Source organism: Fistularia commersonii, chromosome 24 (genome assembly GCF_037954325.1).
Source record: "Fistularia commersonii isolate RoL2024-O1a breed Wild chromosome 24, RoL_Fcom_v1.0, whole genome shotgun sequence".
In the NCBI taxonomy this organism is placed as follows: Eukaryota; Metazoa; Chordata; class Actinopteri; order Syngnathiformes; family Fistulariidae; genus Fistularia; species Fistularia commersonii.
This window is the reverse complement of record NC_141307.1, coordinates 11,034,578-11,052,631: the sequence shown is the minus strand read 5'-3', so window position 1 is coordinate 11,052,631 and position 18,054 is coordinate 11,034,578. Positions and strand designations below refer to the sequence as shown.

At 38.9% G+C, this 18,054-nt stretch overlaps 2 protein-coding genes across 2 annotated transcripts; one reads left to right on the top strand and one right to left on the bottom strand.

Moving 5' to 3' along the window:
• Positions 1–4,948: 4,948 nt before the first annotated feature.
• Positions 4,949–8,480, top strand: LOC147220502 (peptidyl-prolyl cis-trans isomerase FKBP14-like). The gene is made up of 4 exons (XM_086171787.1): positions 4,949–5,233; positions 6,131–6,282; positions 6,679–6,806; positions 8,016–8,480. The coding sequence occupies exons 1-4, from the start codon at positions 5,040–5,042 to the stop codon at positions 8,172–8,174; spliced, it is 633 nt and encodes a 210-aa protein (XP_086027913.1). The 5' UTR covers positions 4,949–5,039; the 3' UTR covers positions 8,175–8,480.
• Positions 8,481–8,922: 442 nt separating this feature from the next.
• Positions 8,923–17,926, bottom strand: wipf3 (WAS/WASL interacting protein family member 3). The gene is made up of 8 exons (XM_086171786.1): positions 17,737–17,926; positions 16,495–16,584; positions 15,867–15,996; positions 13,956–14,117; positions 13,202–13,861; positions 11,722–11,856; positions 9,596–9,700; positions 8,923–9,513 (listed from the first exon to the last, which is right to left on the bottom strand). The coding sequence occupies exons 2-8, from the start codon at positions 16,570–16,572 to the stop codon at positions 9,473–9,475; spliced, it is 1,311 nt and encodes a 436-aa protein (XP_086027912.1). The 5' UTR covers positions 16,573–16,584; positions 17,737–17,926; the 3' UTR covers positions 8,923–9,472.
• Positions 17,927–18,054: the final 128 nt, after the last annotated feature.

The following is an 18,054-nucleotide window of genomic DNA, read 5'->3' as shown; positions in this document are numbered from 1 at the left end:
TACATACATAAAAGAATACATGCATACTTTTATACATACATACATACATACACACATACATACATACATGCTTACATACATGCATACATACATATATACATACATACATACATATAGAAATCACACCAAAGTACAAATAAACATGCAGGCATACATATAGTCATGCATAAATAATTAATACGTACATACTTAAATACTCACATACAAACATAGATACACACATGATGACATACATACAAACACACTGGGAAACATAAACATGTACTGACATACATATACATAGACATATACATGCATACATACACAAAAACATACATACATTCACACATACATATATACATGCATACATACATACAAACATAAATACATACATACATACATACATCCCTACAAACATACAGATATATATACATACATACATACGTACATAAATCATACATACATACATACATACATACATACATTTATACATACATAAATACACACATACATACATACATACATACATACATACATACATACATAAATGCACACATACATACTTCCATGCTTACATACATGCATACATATATTCATAAACAAATCATACATACATACTTACATACACACATACACAAATACATGCATACATAAACATATACTGATAGACATGTCCTTAGAAATATACATATACATACATACATATACAAATACATACATGCATGCATACATGCATACATACATACATACACATACATACATACTTGCATACATGCATATACATACATACATACATACATACATACACACATATATACACACATACATACATACATACATACATAAACAAATCACACATATATACATACATACATACACACATACATACATACATGCATACATGCATACATATATTTATACATACATACATACATACATACATATATACATACACACTTACATACGTACATGCATACATGATACATACATTTATACATAAAGATATACATTCATACATAAACGTATACTGACATACATGTACATACCCATATACATATACATACATACACAAATACATATATACATGCATACATACATACATATATACATCCATACATACATTTATATATACACACATACATATATACATGCATACATACATACAAACATAAATACATACATACATCCCTAAAAACATACAGACATATATACATACATACAAACATAAAGAAAATATACATACAAACATACATACATACATACATGCATACATACATTTATACATACATACATACATAAACACATACATGCATACATACATACATACACAAATCATACAAACGTACATATACTGACATACCACAACAAAAACATATACTTACATACATTCATACATACAAATATACATACATACATACATACATGCTTACATATATATACATACCTACAGATATAAATACACAAATCATACATACATACACAAACACATACATACATACATACATAAATCTTGAGATACATACGTACACACTGACAAACATAAACATATACTGACATACATGTACATAGACATATACATACATAACTAAACAAATACATACATAAATGAATACATGCATACATACATACATGCATACTTTTATACATACATACATACATACACACATACACACATACATACATACATGCTTACATACTTGCATACATACATATATACATACAAACATACATAATAACATACATACATATATAAATCATACCAAAGTACATATAAACATTGAGGCATACATATAGACATGCATAATTACTTAATACATACATACGTAAATACATACAAACATAGATACACACATGATGACATACATACACACACACTGACAAACATAAACATATACTGACATACATATACATAGACATATACATGCATACATACACAAATACATACATACATTCACACATACATATATACATGCATACATACATACAAACATAAATACAAACATCCCTACAAACATACAGACATTTATACATACATACATACATAAATCAAACATACATACATATATACATGCATACATACATTTATACATATATAATTACACATATACATACATACATACATAAATACACACATACATACATCCATGCTTACATACATGCATATATATATACATAAACAAATCTTACATACATACTTACATACACACATACACAAATACATGCATACATAAACATATACTGATAGACATGTACATAGAAATATACATATACACACATACATACACAAATACATACATGCATGCATACATGCATACATACATACATACACATACATACATACTTGCATACATGCATATATACATACATACATATACACATATATACACACATACATACATACATAAACAAATCACACATCTATACATACACACATACATACATACATGCATACATATATTTATACATACATACATACATATATACATACACACTTACATACGTACATGCATACATGATACATACATTTATACATAAAGATATACATTTATACATAAACTTATACTGACATACATGTACATAGACATATACATATACATACATACACAAATACATACATACATGCATACATACATACATACATATATACATCCATACATACATTTATACATACATACATACACAAATACATATATACATGCATACATACATACAAACATAAATACATGCATACATACATACAAACATAAATACATGCATACATACATACATCCCTAAAAACATACGGACATATATACATACATACAAACATAAAGAAATCATACATACATACATACATACATACATGCATACATACATTTATACATACATACATACATACATAAACACATACATGCATACATACATACATACAAATATACATACATACATACATACATGCTTACATATATATACATACCTACAGACATACATACACAAATCATACATACATACATACAAACATAAATACATACATACATACATCCCTACAAACATACAGACATATATACATACATACATACATAAATCATACATACATACATACATACATACATACATACATGCATACATACATTTATACATACATAAATAAACACATACATACATACATACATACATACATACATAAATACACACATACATACATACATGCTTACATATATGCATACATATATACATAAACAAATCATACATACATACTTACATACACACATACACAAATACATGCATACATAAACATATACTGATAGACATGTACATAGAAATATACATATACATACATACATACACAAATACATACATGCATGCATACATGCATACATACATACATACACATACATACATACTTGCATACATGCATATATACATACATACATACATACACATATATATACACACATACATACATACATAAACAAATCACACATATATACATACATACATACACACATACATACATACCTGCATACATGCATACATATATTTATACATACATACATACACACATATATACATACACACTTACATACATACATGCATACATGATACATACATTTATACATAAAGATATACATTTATACATAAACGTATACTTACCTACATGTACATAGACATATACATACATACACAAATACATACAGACATGCATACATGCATACATACATACATACATACATACATACATACATACATATATACATGCATACACACATACATACATACATTTAAACATACATACATACACACATACATATATACATGCATACATACATACATACAAACGTAAATACATACATACATACATCCCTAAAAACATACAGACATATATACATACATACAAACATAAAGAAATTATACATACATACATACATACATACATGCATACATACATTTATACATACATACATACATACATAAATACACACATACATACATACATACATACTTACATACATGCATAGATACATACATAAACAAATCATACATACATACATACATAAATACATACACAAATCATAGAAACATACATATAAACATGCAGTCATACATATAGACATGCATAAATACTTTCTCACATACAAACATAAATAAATACATGCTGACATACATATATACACACTGACAAACATAAACATATACTGACATACATGAACATGAACATATTCATTCATACATATATACATACATACATACATACATACATGCATACATGCATAGATACATACATACATGCGTACATACATGTATACATATGTATGAAAATACATATTTTCATACATACACACACCCACATAGACACAAGCATGCATACAAAATAACATTTTCGATGATAAACATAAAATAAATACACGCGTGCTTACATATATACAAACAAACATATGTACACACCCACTTACATACATATATACATGCATGAATACTTTCTTATGTACATACATATATGTAAATATACATACTCATATAAATTGAATACTTACACAAATAGATACAGAATATGTAACAAGTTCATATATATACACATGAACAAATATATAGGACCATAGAAACATACATGTTTACACATCAAAACACAAACATACAGACATAAAAATATAAATGCATTTATACAGTATGGATGGATGTATATATATACATATTTTCGTACATACCCCACCCACATAGACACAAGCATACATACAAAATAACATTTTGTATGATGAATACGAAATAAATACGGGCATACATGCATGTTTTTATACAGAAATACATTCATACTTTACACTCATATACATAAACCTAGCATACCTATGTATATAAATACATATATAAATACACAAATACATACTTACATGCCTAAATAAATTCAGTACAGGCGTGTTTTGGGGGGGGGGCGTGGCTTCCGGGGTTGAATCAGCCAATCACAGCTGCGCTTCCTCCACTGCCACGTCGAGAAGTCAACGGTAACTTCCCACCCCTGTCTGCACACCGACAAAAACATTAAATCAATTGAATTCTCTAGTTTTAACCCCATTCTCTTTGCCGAAATGGTGTCCGGCTCGCAGCTGCTGCTGCTGGCGCTGAGCTGGCTCAGCACCTCCGCGCTCCTCCCGGCCCCGGCGGATGTCACCGTGGAGGTGATGCACAGACCCTTCATCTGTCGTCGAAAATCCAAATACGGGGATATTCTGCTGCTGCACCATGAGGGATACCTGGAGAACGGCACCAGGTTTCATTCCAGGTACGCCTTTTTAAGACCAAGCAATCTTTTCCGCAATAACCGTATTATTACAGTGTAATAATAATACAATAATGGCATAACATGTCTGACATGTAACTCCCAACTTTTCAAGGGTTTATTGTCTTTATTTTTTATTTTTTGTAAAAGCTGGCTTCGAAATTGATGTCCTATTTCAAACAAAGCTCACCACGCTGATTCTTTGGTAATAACTGTGTTATTAACATGTTATACACGGGGAGGCATACTGTCAAGGGAAGTGGTGGTCTCTGTTTCGTGATTGTTTTGATAAGTCTCAAATAACAATGGTTGTAATCATGTTTTTTTTTCCTTTTGTTATTATTATATAAGTGGTAATATCGGTTGGTGTACATTGGGCCTGAGAGCTGAGTGGACATCACGGTAGGTAATTGGATTTTGTGAATGGGATTGGGATTGAAAGTCGTATCGCGCCAAAGCTGGCAATGACAGAGGTCAGGACGATGGAGGAGGCCTCTATCCGACTTCTTCCTGTATGGAAGGTGTTGTTTAGTATGGCTGGTCTTAATAACATCATCCACTAATGAGGCTCTTTGACAATCAGAACAAGCTGGGATGTTTCTCTTCTTTTTATGCCAGTTCAGCAGACCAGGTTTATTGTTCTCACCAACCCCCACAGCAGCCTCAGTCGTGGTTCTGCACCATCTCGGTGGCGCTAAGCCCACCCAACATGTAAAATAAACCCATAAAAGTGGTCTCCAGCTAAGGACGTGGCCTAAGACTATAAAGGGGCGAATGTTGTATGCTTATCGGAAGTGTAAATTAGTGATTTTTCCATTTTCCCCCCAAGAGGACATTAAATCTAAAAAGCATTTCACTTAACCGTCGTCGTGTGTGCGTGTGTGTGTGTGTGCCCACCAGTCGGGATGACGGCAGCAAGCAGCCGGAATGGTTCACGCTGGGCATCAAACAAACCATCAAGGGCTGGGACAGGGGCCTGCAGGACATGTGCTCCGGAGAGAAGAGGAAACTTGTCATTCCTCCGGACCTAGCCTACGGGAAGGAGGGCAGAGGTGCGTCTGCTGCCGATTGCTTCGAAAGCCCTTTGGTTCAGGGCTTCCATGGAATCCACAGAAAGAGATTGATATCATGCATGCTTGTTGCATGTTATTGTTTCCATGGCTGTGGAGGACTCCCAGTACTGAATAATGGTCTCATTCAGTCATGATAAGTCGTTTTTCTTTCAACACAGAGCATGTAAACAATACCAAGCCTTGTCCCGGGAAGCATGCAGTCCTCAGCAATGACATTTTTTAACCATTGCCGTGACAACGAATACCGCTGCATCACTAGAATAGGTCCGGTCGTGGGACACGTTTACGAACATATCTCCCGCCTGTCTTGGCCTTCACAGATGCTTTCAGGAAAAAAAAAAGACAGATTCACCCCGCGATCTTGTATGTGTTCAGGTAAAATCCCACCCGAGAGCACCCTCACCTTCATCGTGGAGGTGCTGGAGATCAGAAATGGTCCACGGTCACACGAGTCCTTCCAGGAGATGGACCTCAATGACGACTGGTTGCTATCCAAGGATGAGGTAGAGAACTGCATTTTTTCTATCCACCATATTTTTCGGACTATACGTCACCAAAAATGCATAATAAAGAACGAAAAAAACACATGTAAGGAGCACCGGAGTACAAGTCGCATTTCTTTGGGGGAAATTTGTTGGATAGAATCCAACACCAAGAACAGACATTTCATCTTGAAAGGCAATTTAAAATAAAAATAGAGAACAACAGGCTGAATAAGTATAGCCTATATGACGCATAAACAACGAACTGAGAAAGTGCCTGGTCGGCTATGCTAACATGTAGCATCTAGCACATGCTACAACCAAACAATCGGTGTCACTCTTAATCACTAAATCCAACGAAATCTTCTTCTTCGGTGTCACTACTGAACAACTCCGAAGGTAGAAAATGCGCCGCTTCCTCTTCTACCGGTACTTACGTCAGAGTCATCGTCACTTATATCGGACTTATAGTCCGAAAAATACGGTATCTATCTATCTGTCTATCTCAGGGGTCGGCAACCCATGCAGCTCTTCCGTCTTTACACTGCGGCTCCGAGTGGCTTGGGAAAATAAATTATAAATATTTAATTGAAGTGTATTCTATTTGTGTTAATTTCTTTTTTTTAACTTTTAGTTCTAAGTTGGGAGATTATTGTGATCTTGAAATATTAAATAAAATTACATTTATTATTTTTCGCCGCTCAAAATAACATCACACTCGCGGAAGCCGGTAAAGTCCCGATTTGCAGATGCTGTGCGCAGAAGTTCAGGAGCAGAAGTCCCATAAACTAGGTAAAATGAATATTTATGAAGATATTTTGCAAATAATTATTTTTTATTGTTTACTGACAGTGATTTTTTTCCCGATTTATTTTTGAAATTCAGGTCAAGGCTCCGCTACACGCTCTGAAAGCCCAAAGCTGAAAATGGGTTCATTACATAAATAAAATTTAATTTTCTCCGTAATACTTTGTGAATTTCAGAAGCAACGCACTACACACTTGTTTATACAAAGTGTAAAGGTAATAAAAAGCAATATATACAGCGGTACCTTTATTTTAGACGTCAAAAAGTAATTGCGGCTCCCAGTGTTTTCTATTCCGAGGAAACCGGGTCCAAATGGCTCTTTGGGTGTTACGGGTTGCCGACCCCTGGTCTATCTGATATCTAAATATCTATCACATATTTGCTGTGCGCACTTTCCTTGACACGTGCCCTCCCCTCCACCAGGTGAGAGTCTACCTAAAGAGGGAGTTCGAGCGAAACGGCAGCCCTCCCAACGACACCTTGCACGAAACCATGGTCAAAGACATTTTTGAAAGAGAGGACAAAAACAAAGATGGTGTCATATCATCAAGGGAGTTCACCTACAAGCACGACGAGCTCTGAGTTTGTCTGCGGAGGTTCTCAGTCCTTCAGGTCATGGTGGATTCTTGTCACTTGTGGCTTCTTCAGCTGAACTGAAGAAGATTCTTGGATGAGGGGTGAAACGTCTTCAAGTGAAGAAATTCTGCAAGTCTGCAAGAAGACTTCAACAAGAGCTGAGTTCTTTTCGTAGCGCACAATTTCTATCGGTTTTCCCTCCTCTCAAGACTTGCTCAGGGCGTTCACGTCAACCCATCTATGGCAGTTATCGTGACATTAAAATGACATTTACATTATTACACTGAGCCTGCGGTCCCTTTCTGTAATATATGTTTCTCACCATGAGATGGTGCTGTTTCACCAGATAGAGCAGAGACTGTAATGCATGCATTTCACTGATGCAATAAATAAGGTGCTGCTCTCATTTTACACCCCACAATATATTCGCTTTACACGTAATATCAATTTTGCCGACCCATTTATGTAATGTAAAGGATCCCAAACACAGTGGATAGCGCTTCCGCCTCACAGCAAGAAGGTCCTCGATTGGCCTCCTGTGTGGATCTCCATGTTATCCCGTGTCCTCATGGGGTTTTTTTCGGGATCGAGCGAATGATTAGTTATATGTCTATTTTAGATTTGAATGACAGAGTGAATAGTTTTCTCTATATGTGGCCCTCGGTTTTACCTGCCACCGGTCCAGGATGAACCCCTGCCACCCTGAACGCAAGATACGTGTTATACATAATAGATAAATTACTCTTGCACACAATTTGTAGACAAGTTCTGTTTTCATTTAGCACCGCTTTCATTCATACACGCTCCTGACTTATGTCTCAGCATACAACTTAAAAAAAAAAATTGAAACGAAACAGCTCGAGATGATTGTCTTGTCTAACGTTGGATAAACAAATCTAGACCGCAGGATGAAGAGCACCGAAAAAATTAAAATCCACAAGAGCGTAAACATAAGGTAAATTCAAAAACTATTCATGTTAAAACTTCATACCGAGACTCAGGTTAAAGATAGTAACAGAAGACTGTGTGTGTGTGTGTGTGTGTGTGTGTGTGTGTGTGTGTGTGTGTGTGTGTGTGTGTGTGTGTGTGAATATGAGGATGACTCATCTCATACATTCAAAACATTCCTTAGTAATGAAGGTCAAAGGTCAAATAATCAGTATACCTAACTGTCCTTGGCTTTGTTACATCTCCAACAGGGAAATTATAGTCTTACAAATCCGCAAAAAGGCACTCCTTCATATGAAAATCAAATTTTATCCGTCACGTTCAGCGACCGACGGGGAGGTGAGTGAGATGGCAGATCATCTGAGGTGTGTCCTGATCCCGGGCGGCTGGGAGTTCACTAGAGAAAAAAGGAGGGACGAAGTCAAAGAAGAAATGGAGTGCGTTCAGCCGCTCGTGTACCTGCTTCGCCGCGACGGTACCTCTGTTTTCTTTGCTCGGGTAGATCCGAGGGAACGGCTTGAATTCGTCGGGCGGGGGCAGATCCTCTACCGGGTGGAACTGGAACTTGGACTCAAAGTCATCGGCTGGGATCGAGCGAGAGGGCAATCAAGAGACGGTCGTCATTTCTCGATGTCGGTACCGCCTCATTGGCATCTTCAGTCGCCATAACATAACTCTAAATGAATCTTTCCCCCAAAATTATATTCTTTCATTCATTCTCAATGCTGTTCATCCAGCAGTCCTGACTTAAACTTACAACTCATACTTCTTCTTCTTCTTCTTCTTCTTTCGGCTTTTCCCGTCAGGTGTCGCCACACCGAGTCAACTTTCTCCATCTAACCCTATTTTCTGGATCCTCCTCTCTCACACCAACTACCTTCATATCTTCTCTTACTACGTCCATAAATCTTCTCTTTGGTCTTCCTCGACACCTCTTGCCTGGCAGCTCCAATTCCAGCGTCCGTCTACCAATATATTCTCTATCCCTCCTCTGTACATGACCCAACCATCTCAGTCTGGCTTCTCTGACCTTCTCTCCAAAACGTCGAACATGTGTTGTTCCTCTGATAGACTCATTCCTGATCCTCTCCATCCTGGTCACTCCCAAAGAGAACCTCAACATCTTCATCTGTGCAACCTCTAGTTCTGCCTGCTGTCTTTTGGTCATTGGAACAGTTTCTAGTCCAAACATCATCGCTGGTCTCACCACTGTCTTGTACACCTTTCCTTTTATTCTGGCTGAAAGTCTTCTATCTCTTCGTACCCCTGACACTTTTCTCCACCCATTCCATCCTGCTTGGACCCGTCTCTTCACCTCTTTTCCGCACTCTCCGTTGCTCTGGACTGTTGACCCTAAGTACCTGAAATCCTCCAGCTTCTTGATCTCCACTCCCTTTAGCCTCACCGTTCCACCCGGGTTCCCCTCATTCACACACATATATTCTGTTTTGCTGCGACTAACTTTCATTCCTCTCCTTTCCAGAGCATACCTCCACCTCTCTAGATTTCCTCTACCTGTTGTCTGCTCTCACTACAGATCACAATGTCATCCGCAAACATCATGGTCCATGGAGATTCCCGTCTAACCTCATCTGTCAGCCTATCCATCACCATTGCAAACAAGAAGGGGCTCAGAGCTGATCCCTGATGAAGTCCCACCTCCACCTTGAACTTCTCTGTTACCCCTACAGCCCACCGCACCAGTGTCTCACAGCTAGCATACATGTCCTGCACCAGTCTAACATAACACCAGTCTTACAACTCATACATATTTTGACATAAACAATAAATTCATCCAGAAATTTGAATTAAACATTCTCTATTTACGTCTTCAGACAACATGTTTTTGGATTGTAGTAGAACCAGAGAACCCTCAGCCGGGAAGGATGCGCACGTTCCCACTTCCAACTCAGTTTCTGACGGGTCTTCAGTTGTCATTGATTTTTATCGTGCTACGTTAAACTGTTCTCCACCAAACTGACAGACGACACGGTTGTGAGAGCTGCAGCCGAATAACAAGAAGGACCCGGGTTTGAGCCCTTCTAGTGTGGAGTTTGCACGTTCTACATGCAGTATGACTGGGAACCAGTTGGCCTGCAGGGGCGAAGGACTGGTTTCTTACTGTAAATAACACTGATGTTATCCAACAGCTGTATGCCCGATCTAAAGGCATATATAAGAAGAAAGTAGTCTGGGGGCTGTTCATGGAAAAAAGTAGGATTCAAATTACTCATTTGTTGTCTTTTCCGCCCTCCTAATCGAGCGTGGTTGTACCAGAAAACAGCAGCGGTAGTACCGGAGAACATGCAAATTCCACACTGATTTGAACTGGGAACCTTCTCTGTGAGGCTGCAGTGCAAACCGCGATGGTGCTTTTTCATAACTTTCTGTCTAAATTAATAGTTGTGGCCAAAAGGCAAGGTTCACCCGGTCGCCAGCCGATCACAGCGCCGTGTCATTCGCATCATACAGAAACATACAACCATTCACACGTTGTCACTTGTTGCAAAGGAAAGCAGCTACGTTTGCATCTTAAAACCAACTGAGCGGACCAGAACCCGGACACTTGAGTGGGAAAGTGTGTGTTTGTGTGTGTCGGTCTCACCCAGACCGTGCAGGTGTCCGTTCCTGAGGGGAGGCGGCGGCGGCGGCGGAGGCGGAGGGGGAGGAACGCGGCTGGATAACTCCGTGGATGGGGAGCGAGCCGGGGGAGCCGGGGGAGGAGCCAAGCGGCCAGCACCTGGCACCAAGGGTGGACAGGGGTGTCAATAAACAAAAATATATCTTTAAATTAAATTTGATATTGTACTGCACTTCCACATGTATGTGAATTGTCCGAACACGATAAATATCCATTGTTGTACTATTTTCCACCATTTTCTACTTGATTCCGAACAGCAATATTGGGAAATGTTGCCTCCTCTGTTTCCATGTTACATGCATGAAGAATTACTTTTGGATTCACATGTTTATAGATCATATAGAGACATGCAACCCTCTTATTCACCCCTATGGACAACTCAGTCCAAAAAAAATGCATGTTTTTTTGGATCCGTAAAGCTGTGCAAGTTCCACGCAGAAAAAGCCGTAGGACCAGAAACAGGAACCTCCATGCTGGGACGCCGTAGTGCTGTGCACGGTATTTGGTAAAACCACCAAACATCTTCACAAAGCAGTAAAAAAAACAATAGACTTTGCTTCCCAAACAAGCCCTTTGTCCATTGTCAGAAAAGTTTTTACAGCCCTACTACATCCGGATGGGGATGCATCTTGCCTGAGGAAACAGCACATGAGCAGGAGGAACCATAACAACCAAACTTCCGATGAGAGGGGCTCGACCAACTGAGCCTACCTTCACTCCAGTCTGTTTGTCTGCATGCTCCATCCGAGATGCTTGCTCTTCTGTAGGGGTATTGACTACCTGCATTTCTCTAGATGTTTGCTTACTTGTAGTTCTGTAGTCGTGTGCCTACATGTATGTCTGCGGTAGTTTTGCCTACCTGCACATTTGTAGGGGTATTGGGTACTAGCTCTTCTGTAGGGGTATTGCCCAAATGGCACCCTTGCATGGGTATTGACTACCTTTACTTCTGTGGGTGTTTGCCTACCTGTATATCTGTAGGGGTATTGACTACTTGTACTTTTGTAAACGTTTGCCTAATTTTAATTCTGGAGGTGCATGTTTACATTATTCACTGTAGGAGTATTGCCTACCTGCACTTCGGTAAGTGTTTGCTCACCTGTACTTCTGTAGAGGTATTGACTACCTGCACTTCTCTAGATGTTTGCTTACCTGTAGTTCTGTAGTCGTGTGCCTAACTGTACGTCTGCGGGAGTTTTGCCTACCTGCATTTTTGTAGGGGTATTGCCCAAATGGCACCCATGCATGGGTATTGACTACTTTTACTTCTGTGGGTGTTTGCCTACCTGCACTTCTGTACATGTATGCCTGTCTGTACTTCTGTAGGGGTATTGACTACTTGCACTTTTGTAAATGTTTGCTTACTTGTAATTCTGGAGGTGCGTGTTTACATTTTTCACTGTCGGAGTATTGCCTACCTGCACTTCGGTAAGCGTTTGCTCACCTGCACTTCTGGGTACAGCAGGCGGACGTCGGGTCGGAGCATTGCAAGGGTATGAGGGCGGCAATGGCCGCAGGGCTGGAGAGAGCATTGGGGGCACTTTGGGTGGTGGAGGGGGAATAGCGGCAGGTGAGCTAGGCGCGAAGGACAACAGGAGCTGTAGTGGAGGAGGCGGAGGAGGGGGACACAACGGGCTGTCACGCAGGATGGGAAACCTGGATGTTTCGAAGTGCACAGGGGAAGGAGCGGGGAGGCACCATGAAGAGCGGTCCCCTGGGAAAGAGGAGGCGGGTATGTGGGGTGGAGGCGGTGGCGGTGGTGTAGAGGGCTGGGGGATGGGGGATTGCAGAGGGAGCCAGGTGGGTTTTGTGACCTGAGTTGGAGGCGGCGGCGGAGGGCAGGAGGGGAGAGGCGGGGGTTTGTTGACCGGGTGGTCCTGAAAGGCCTGAGGTGGAAGAGGTGGAGGAGGGATGGCTGGGGGAGCAGGTGGAGGTGGAAAGAAAGGAGGTGGGTGTTTGCTGCCGTGGGAGGGGGAGGAGGGGGCAGAAGCCGAAGGTGCAAAGGGACGCTGGGCAACGCCTCCTGGGTTGGGGGCGGTCGGGTCTCCCAGTGAGGGTGGGTTCCACGTCGGCTTGAGGGATGCTGACGAGCTGGAGCGCGACACTTTCACAAGCACACAGAAATTAGCATGGACTGAACATCAAGAACACAAATACCTTCCAGAACAAATAATGAAAACAACTCATCTCCTACTGACCAGGAGTCTTGCCACTTATGTCTCTTTTACCGGCAGGTCTAAGAGTGGGGAACCCCCCGGCAAAAAGCCCCCCCAAAGTTGGCCCTGTGGGGACCGTCCCTCCTGACAGGACCTGAAGAGAACCTGGACTGCTGGAAACATCACCAGAGTTGGTCTTGGGCTCTGAGTAGCAGCATTGAAAACAAGTTAATAAAATAAGATAAAATAAAAACAATAATAATAATAATAATAATAATAATAATAATACCATTAATTAATTTAAGTAATTGATTAATTAATAAAACTAAATCAAAATGATAATGATTATCAATATCATTTTGATTTATTTTTAATAATTAATATTATTATTGTAGTTGTTGTTGTTGCTGTAGGTACTATCATTATTATATTACTATACTATCATATTACTATATTACTATATTATATTACTATATTACTATACTGTTATTATAATTATTATTTTATTCACATAATCAGCATTAGCATTTTACCTCTTGACCATTGTTATCCCTTCTAGCAGCAAAGGAATGTGCAGTTGAACATTGCCAGAGTTGGTCTTGATAAAATAAGATAAAATAAAATAAAATAAAAACAACAAAAATGATAATGATAATAAGAATAATGATAATAATATAATTATTATTTTTAATATAATCATTATCATTTTGATTTGTTTTTAATCATTTGTATTATTATTGTAGCTGTTGTTATTGCTGTAGGTACTATTATTATAATTATTATTTTATTCGCATAATTAGCATTTAATCAATACGGCTATATCTGCAAGAAGCAGAAAACAAACAGCATAAAGCAAAAAACAGAGAGCGTATTGCATCATGCAATCGCTGTGTTCACTCAGGTCCTAAGTTTATCTTTTGATTACTTTATACATTATGATTACTTTTTGACTATTGCTATCCCCTCTAGCAGTAAAGGAATGTGCAGTTGAACATTGCCAGAGTTGGTCTTGGGCTCTGAGTGGCAGCATTGAAAACAAGTTACTAAAATAAGATAAAATAAGATAAAAACAATAATAATGATAATAATAATAATAATAATAATAATAATAATACCATTATTATTTTTATTGTAATCATTATCAATTTGATTTTTATTAATAATTTGTATTATTGTAGTTGTTGTTGTTATTGCTGTGGGTACTATCATTATAATTATTATTTCATTGGGATAATTAGCATTAGCATTTTAATCAATGCGGCTATATCCGCAAGTAGCAGAAAACAAACAGCATAAAGGGAGCGGTTTGCATCACGCAATCGCTGTGTTCGCTCAGGTCCTAAGTTCATCTTTTGATTACTTTATACATTATGATTACTTTTTGATTATTGCTATCCCCTCTAGCAGTAAAGGAATGTGCAGTTGAACATTGCCAGAGTTGGTCTTGGGCTCTGAGTGGCAGCATTGAAAACAAGTTACTAAAATAAGATAAAATAAGATAAAAACAATAATAATAATAATAATAATAATAATAATAATAATAATACCATTATTATTTTTATTGTAATCATTATCAATTTGATTTTTATTAATAATTTGTATTATTGTAGTTGTTGTTGTTATTGCTGTAGGTACTATCATTATAATTATTATTTAATTGGGATAATTAGCATTAGCATTTTAATCAATGTATCCTATATCCGCAAGTAGCAGAAAACAAACAGCATAAAGGGAGCGGTTTGCATCACGCAAGAAAACAAACAGCATAAAGGGAGTGGTTTGCATCACGCAATCGCTGTGTTCGCTCAGGTCCTAAGTTCATCTTTTGATTACTTTATACATTATGATTACTTTTTGATTATTGTTATCCCTTCTAGCAGCAAAGGAATGTGCAGTTGAACACAGAATGTGTCATCCTAACGCAGAATGCGGGGCAGTCAGCGTGTCACTCACTGTCCACATGAGGGGCACTGCGGTCGTTGACCTGCAAGACTTTCCTGAGCCTGGTTCCTTTCTGGATGTCGGCTAACAGGGCGTTCCTTCCACCGCCGCCAGACTGCAGCTTCGGAGGCTCCGAGTGACACTTTCACAGAAAGGAAATTTCATTTTAAATTGAAAAACATATCAAGCAAAAGTGTTTGCTGATGGATGTGACTCCTCTGCACTTAGATAATGTGCGAAAATGGTTGTTTTTGGTTTGGTAAGTGAATGATTGGTTGCATGTTTCTGTATGCGGCCCTGTGATTGGTCAACGTTGAACCCCAATGACAGCTGGGATTGTCATGATTGTCATGAGTCCAGGATAAGCTGTGTTGATCATGAATGAATGAATGAATGAATGAATGAACAATAAAGATTAGCAATAATAATTTTTTTCCTGGAAATTTTCATGAAGTACAGGGACAGGCGACCTCAGCTTGTCAGGAGCCATTTTTGCAGCTGCGACAGAAACACTACACCTGGGTATCATGTGATACCCCGATCAATAATGCAAACAACCTTCGGGGTGTCAGGTAAATGTTCGTTGCAAAAGGTCATGTGACCTTTTTTTGAGGCAGATGGTAAAAGCTAGCTTTCTCACTTGTGGTGGGGTGCAGCTGGGCGGCGGAGGTGGAGGGGGCGCCATCGGAGGCGGCGGCGGAGGAGGGGGCGCCGACATGGTGTCAGATACCTGTAGACAGAGCAGGCAATGCAAGGAATGAGAAATTTTTCTGTTTTTTTTTCCCCTCTCCCTGAAAAGGAAGTGTTCTCATCACTGCGGCAGCAGAAAACAGGAAACAGAAAGGACTCCATCCTCTCTGGAGAAATCTGTTTACAACTTGCCCCCCTCCCAACCCCGACCCAGAATCCTTCACGGTGCCACTTCGGAGGAACGGAGGAACAATGGCGCGTGTTGTGTCAAAAACTTAGCGGACTCTCGGCCCGTGAAGGTCTGCAGGAGACGCCTTGCTGAAAACTCACCGTTCTGCCACGTGTGGAGAAGCATCATGAAGCAAATCACAGCTAATAGCGGGAATGCATCTCTGCTCAAATAAAATGCTGTTGTGAGTGTGTGCACGCATGCATCACGTGTGCACACCCACCCACCCCCACCCTGCAACTGGCGGACCCTCCTCCTCCCCCCAATTCCTCCTGTTACTATTTCTATCTCCATATCGGTGTCAAACACCTCCGTGACACCGCCAGCGCCCAACTTTCAACGGGCCTCGATAGCTGACCTCCAGAGGAAGTGTCGGGGTGGGAGAAGGTTTAGTTACAAAGCAACTCCACCCCTCTCTTCCCGCATTCACAAAAGGGGGTGTCCTTCCTAAAATAAAGGAGCCGGCGCCAAAACAACCAAACACCCGAGCAGGATTTGAGTAAAAGGTGACAGACAAAATTCCACAAAACTACATGAAAAACATAATAGTAATAGTAATAATAATAACAATAATGATAATAATAATAATAATAATAATAATAATAATAATAATAATAATAATAATAATAATAATAATGATGATAATAATCATAATCATAATAATAACAACAACAACAACACCAATTATAACAACAACAACAACAACAACAACAACAACAACAACAACAACAATAATAATAATGATAATGAACAGTGGCAATAATAATAATGATTGTTATTATCAATAAATAAACATTGTAAAATTCAGTAAACTGTTATTTTGCTATATTCACTCTGTGTCAGTGCAGGAAGTTCTACCATATTCAATTTGGGGAAAAAAAAGTCTTGCTCCAGTTCTGTGTTTACTGTCAGTGACCAAACAAACAAAATATTATTAATGGAGTGAAGGAGGAATTTACTTACCGTCAGATCAGCTCCGATATCCACCTCTCTGCAGGGGAAGCCTCATAGCTGAGGTTAGAAAGTTATTTTAAGACGAAACACTTTCAAACACTAAAAAAACAGGTTGCTGAAAGTCGACCCTCTGTCTCTCTGCGTCCGAGTCTGGGTGGGAAGGCGGCCGCCGTCCAAACACAATGCAGGTCTTCTTCAGGGAGGGGAGGGAGGTCACAACTCCCCTCAACGCCCCGCCATCCTACGAGAACCAATCCGGAGACTGGAATCCTGGAACGCTGCGCTCAACCTGAGTGTCCGCTGGTTAATGTTTGTATTAATTACACA

Excerpts from the sequence above, each read along its gene's own strand:
- LOC147220502 (XM_086171787.1), top strand. The coding sequence starts at position 5,040 with ATGGTGTCCGGCTCGCAGCTGCTGCTGCTGGCGCTGAGCTGGCTCAGC. Across the intron at positions 5,234-6,130 it reads GGCACCAGGTTTCATTCCAG|TCGGGATGACGGCAGCAAGC; the intron begins GTACGCCTTTTT and ends TGTGCCCACCAG. Across the intron at positions 6,807-8,015 it reads GGTTGCTATCCAAGGATGAG|GTGAGAGTCTACCTAAAGAG; the intron begins GTAGAGAACTGC and ends CCCCTCCACCAG.
- wipf3 (XM_086171786.1), bottom strand. The coding sequence starts at position 16,572 with ATGTCGGCGCCCCCTCCTCCGCCGCCGCCTCCGATGGCGCCCCCTCCA. Across the intron at positions 14,118-15,866 it reads CAGTGCCCCTCATGTGGACA|AGCCCAAGACCAACTCTGGT; the intron begins GTGAGTGACACG and ends GCTGCTACTCAG. Across the intron at positions 9,514-9,595 it reads CCCGAGCAAAGAAAACAGAG|TGAACTCCCAGCCGCCCGGG; the intron begins GTACCGTCGCGG and ends TTTTTTCTCTAG.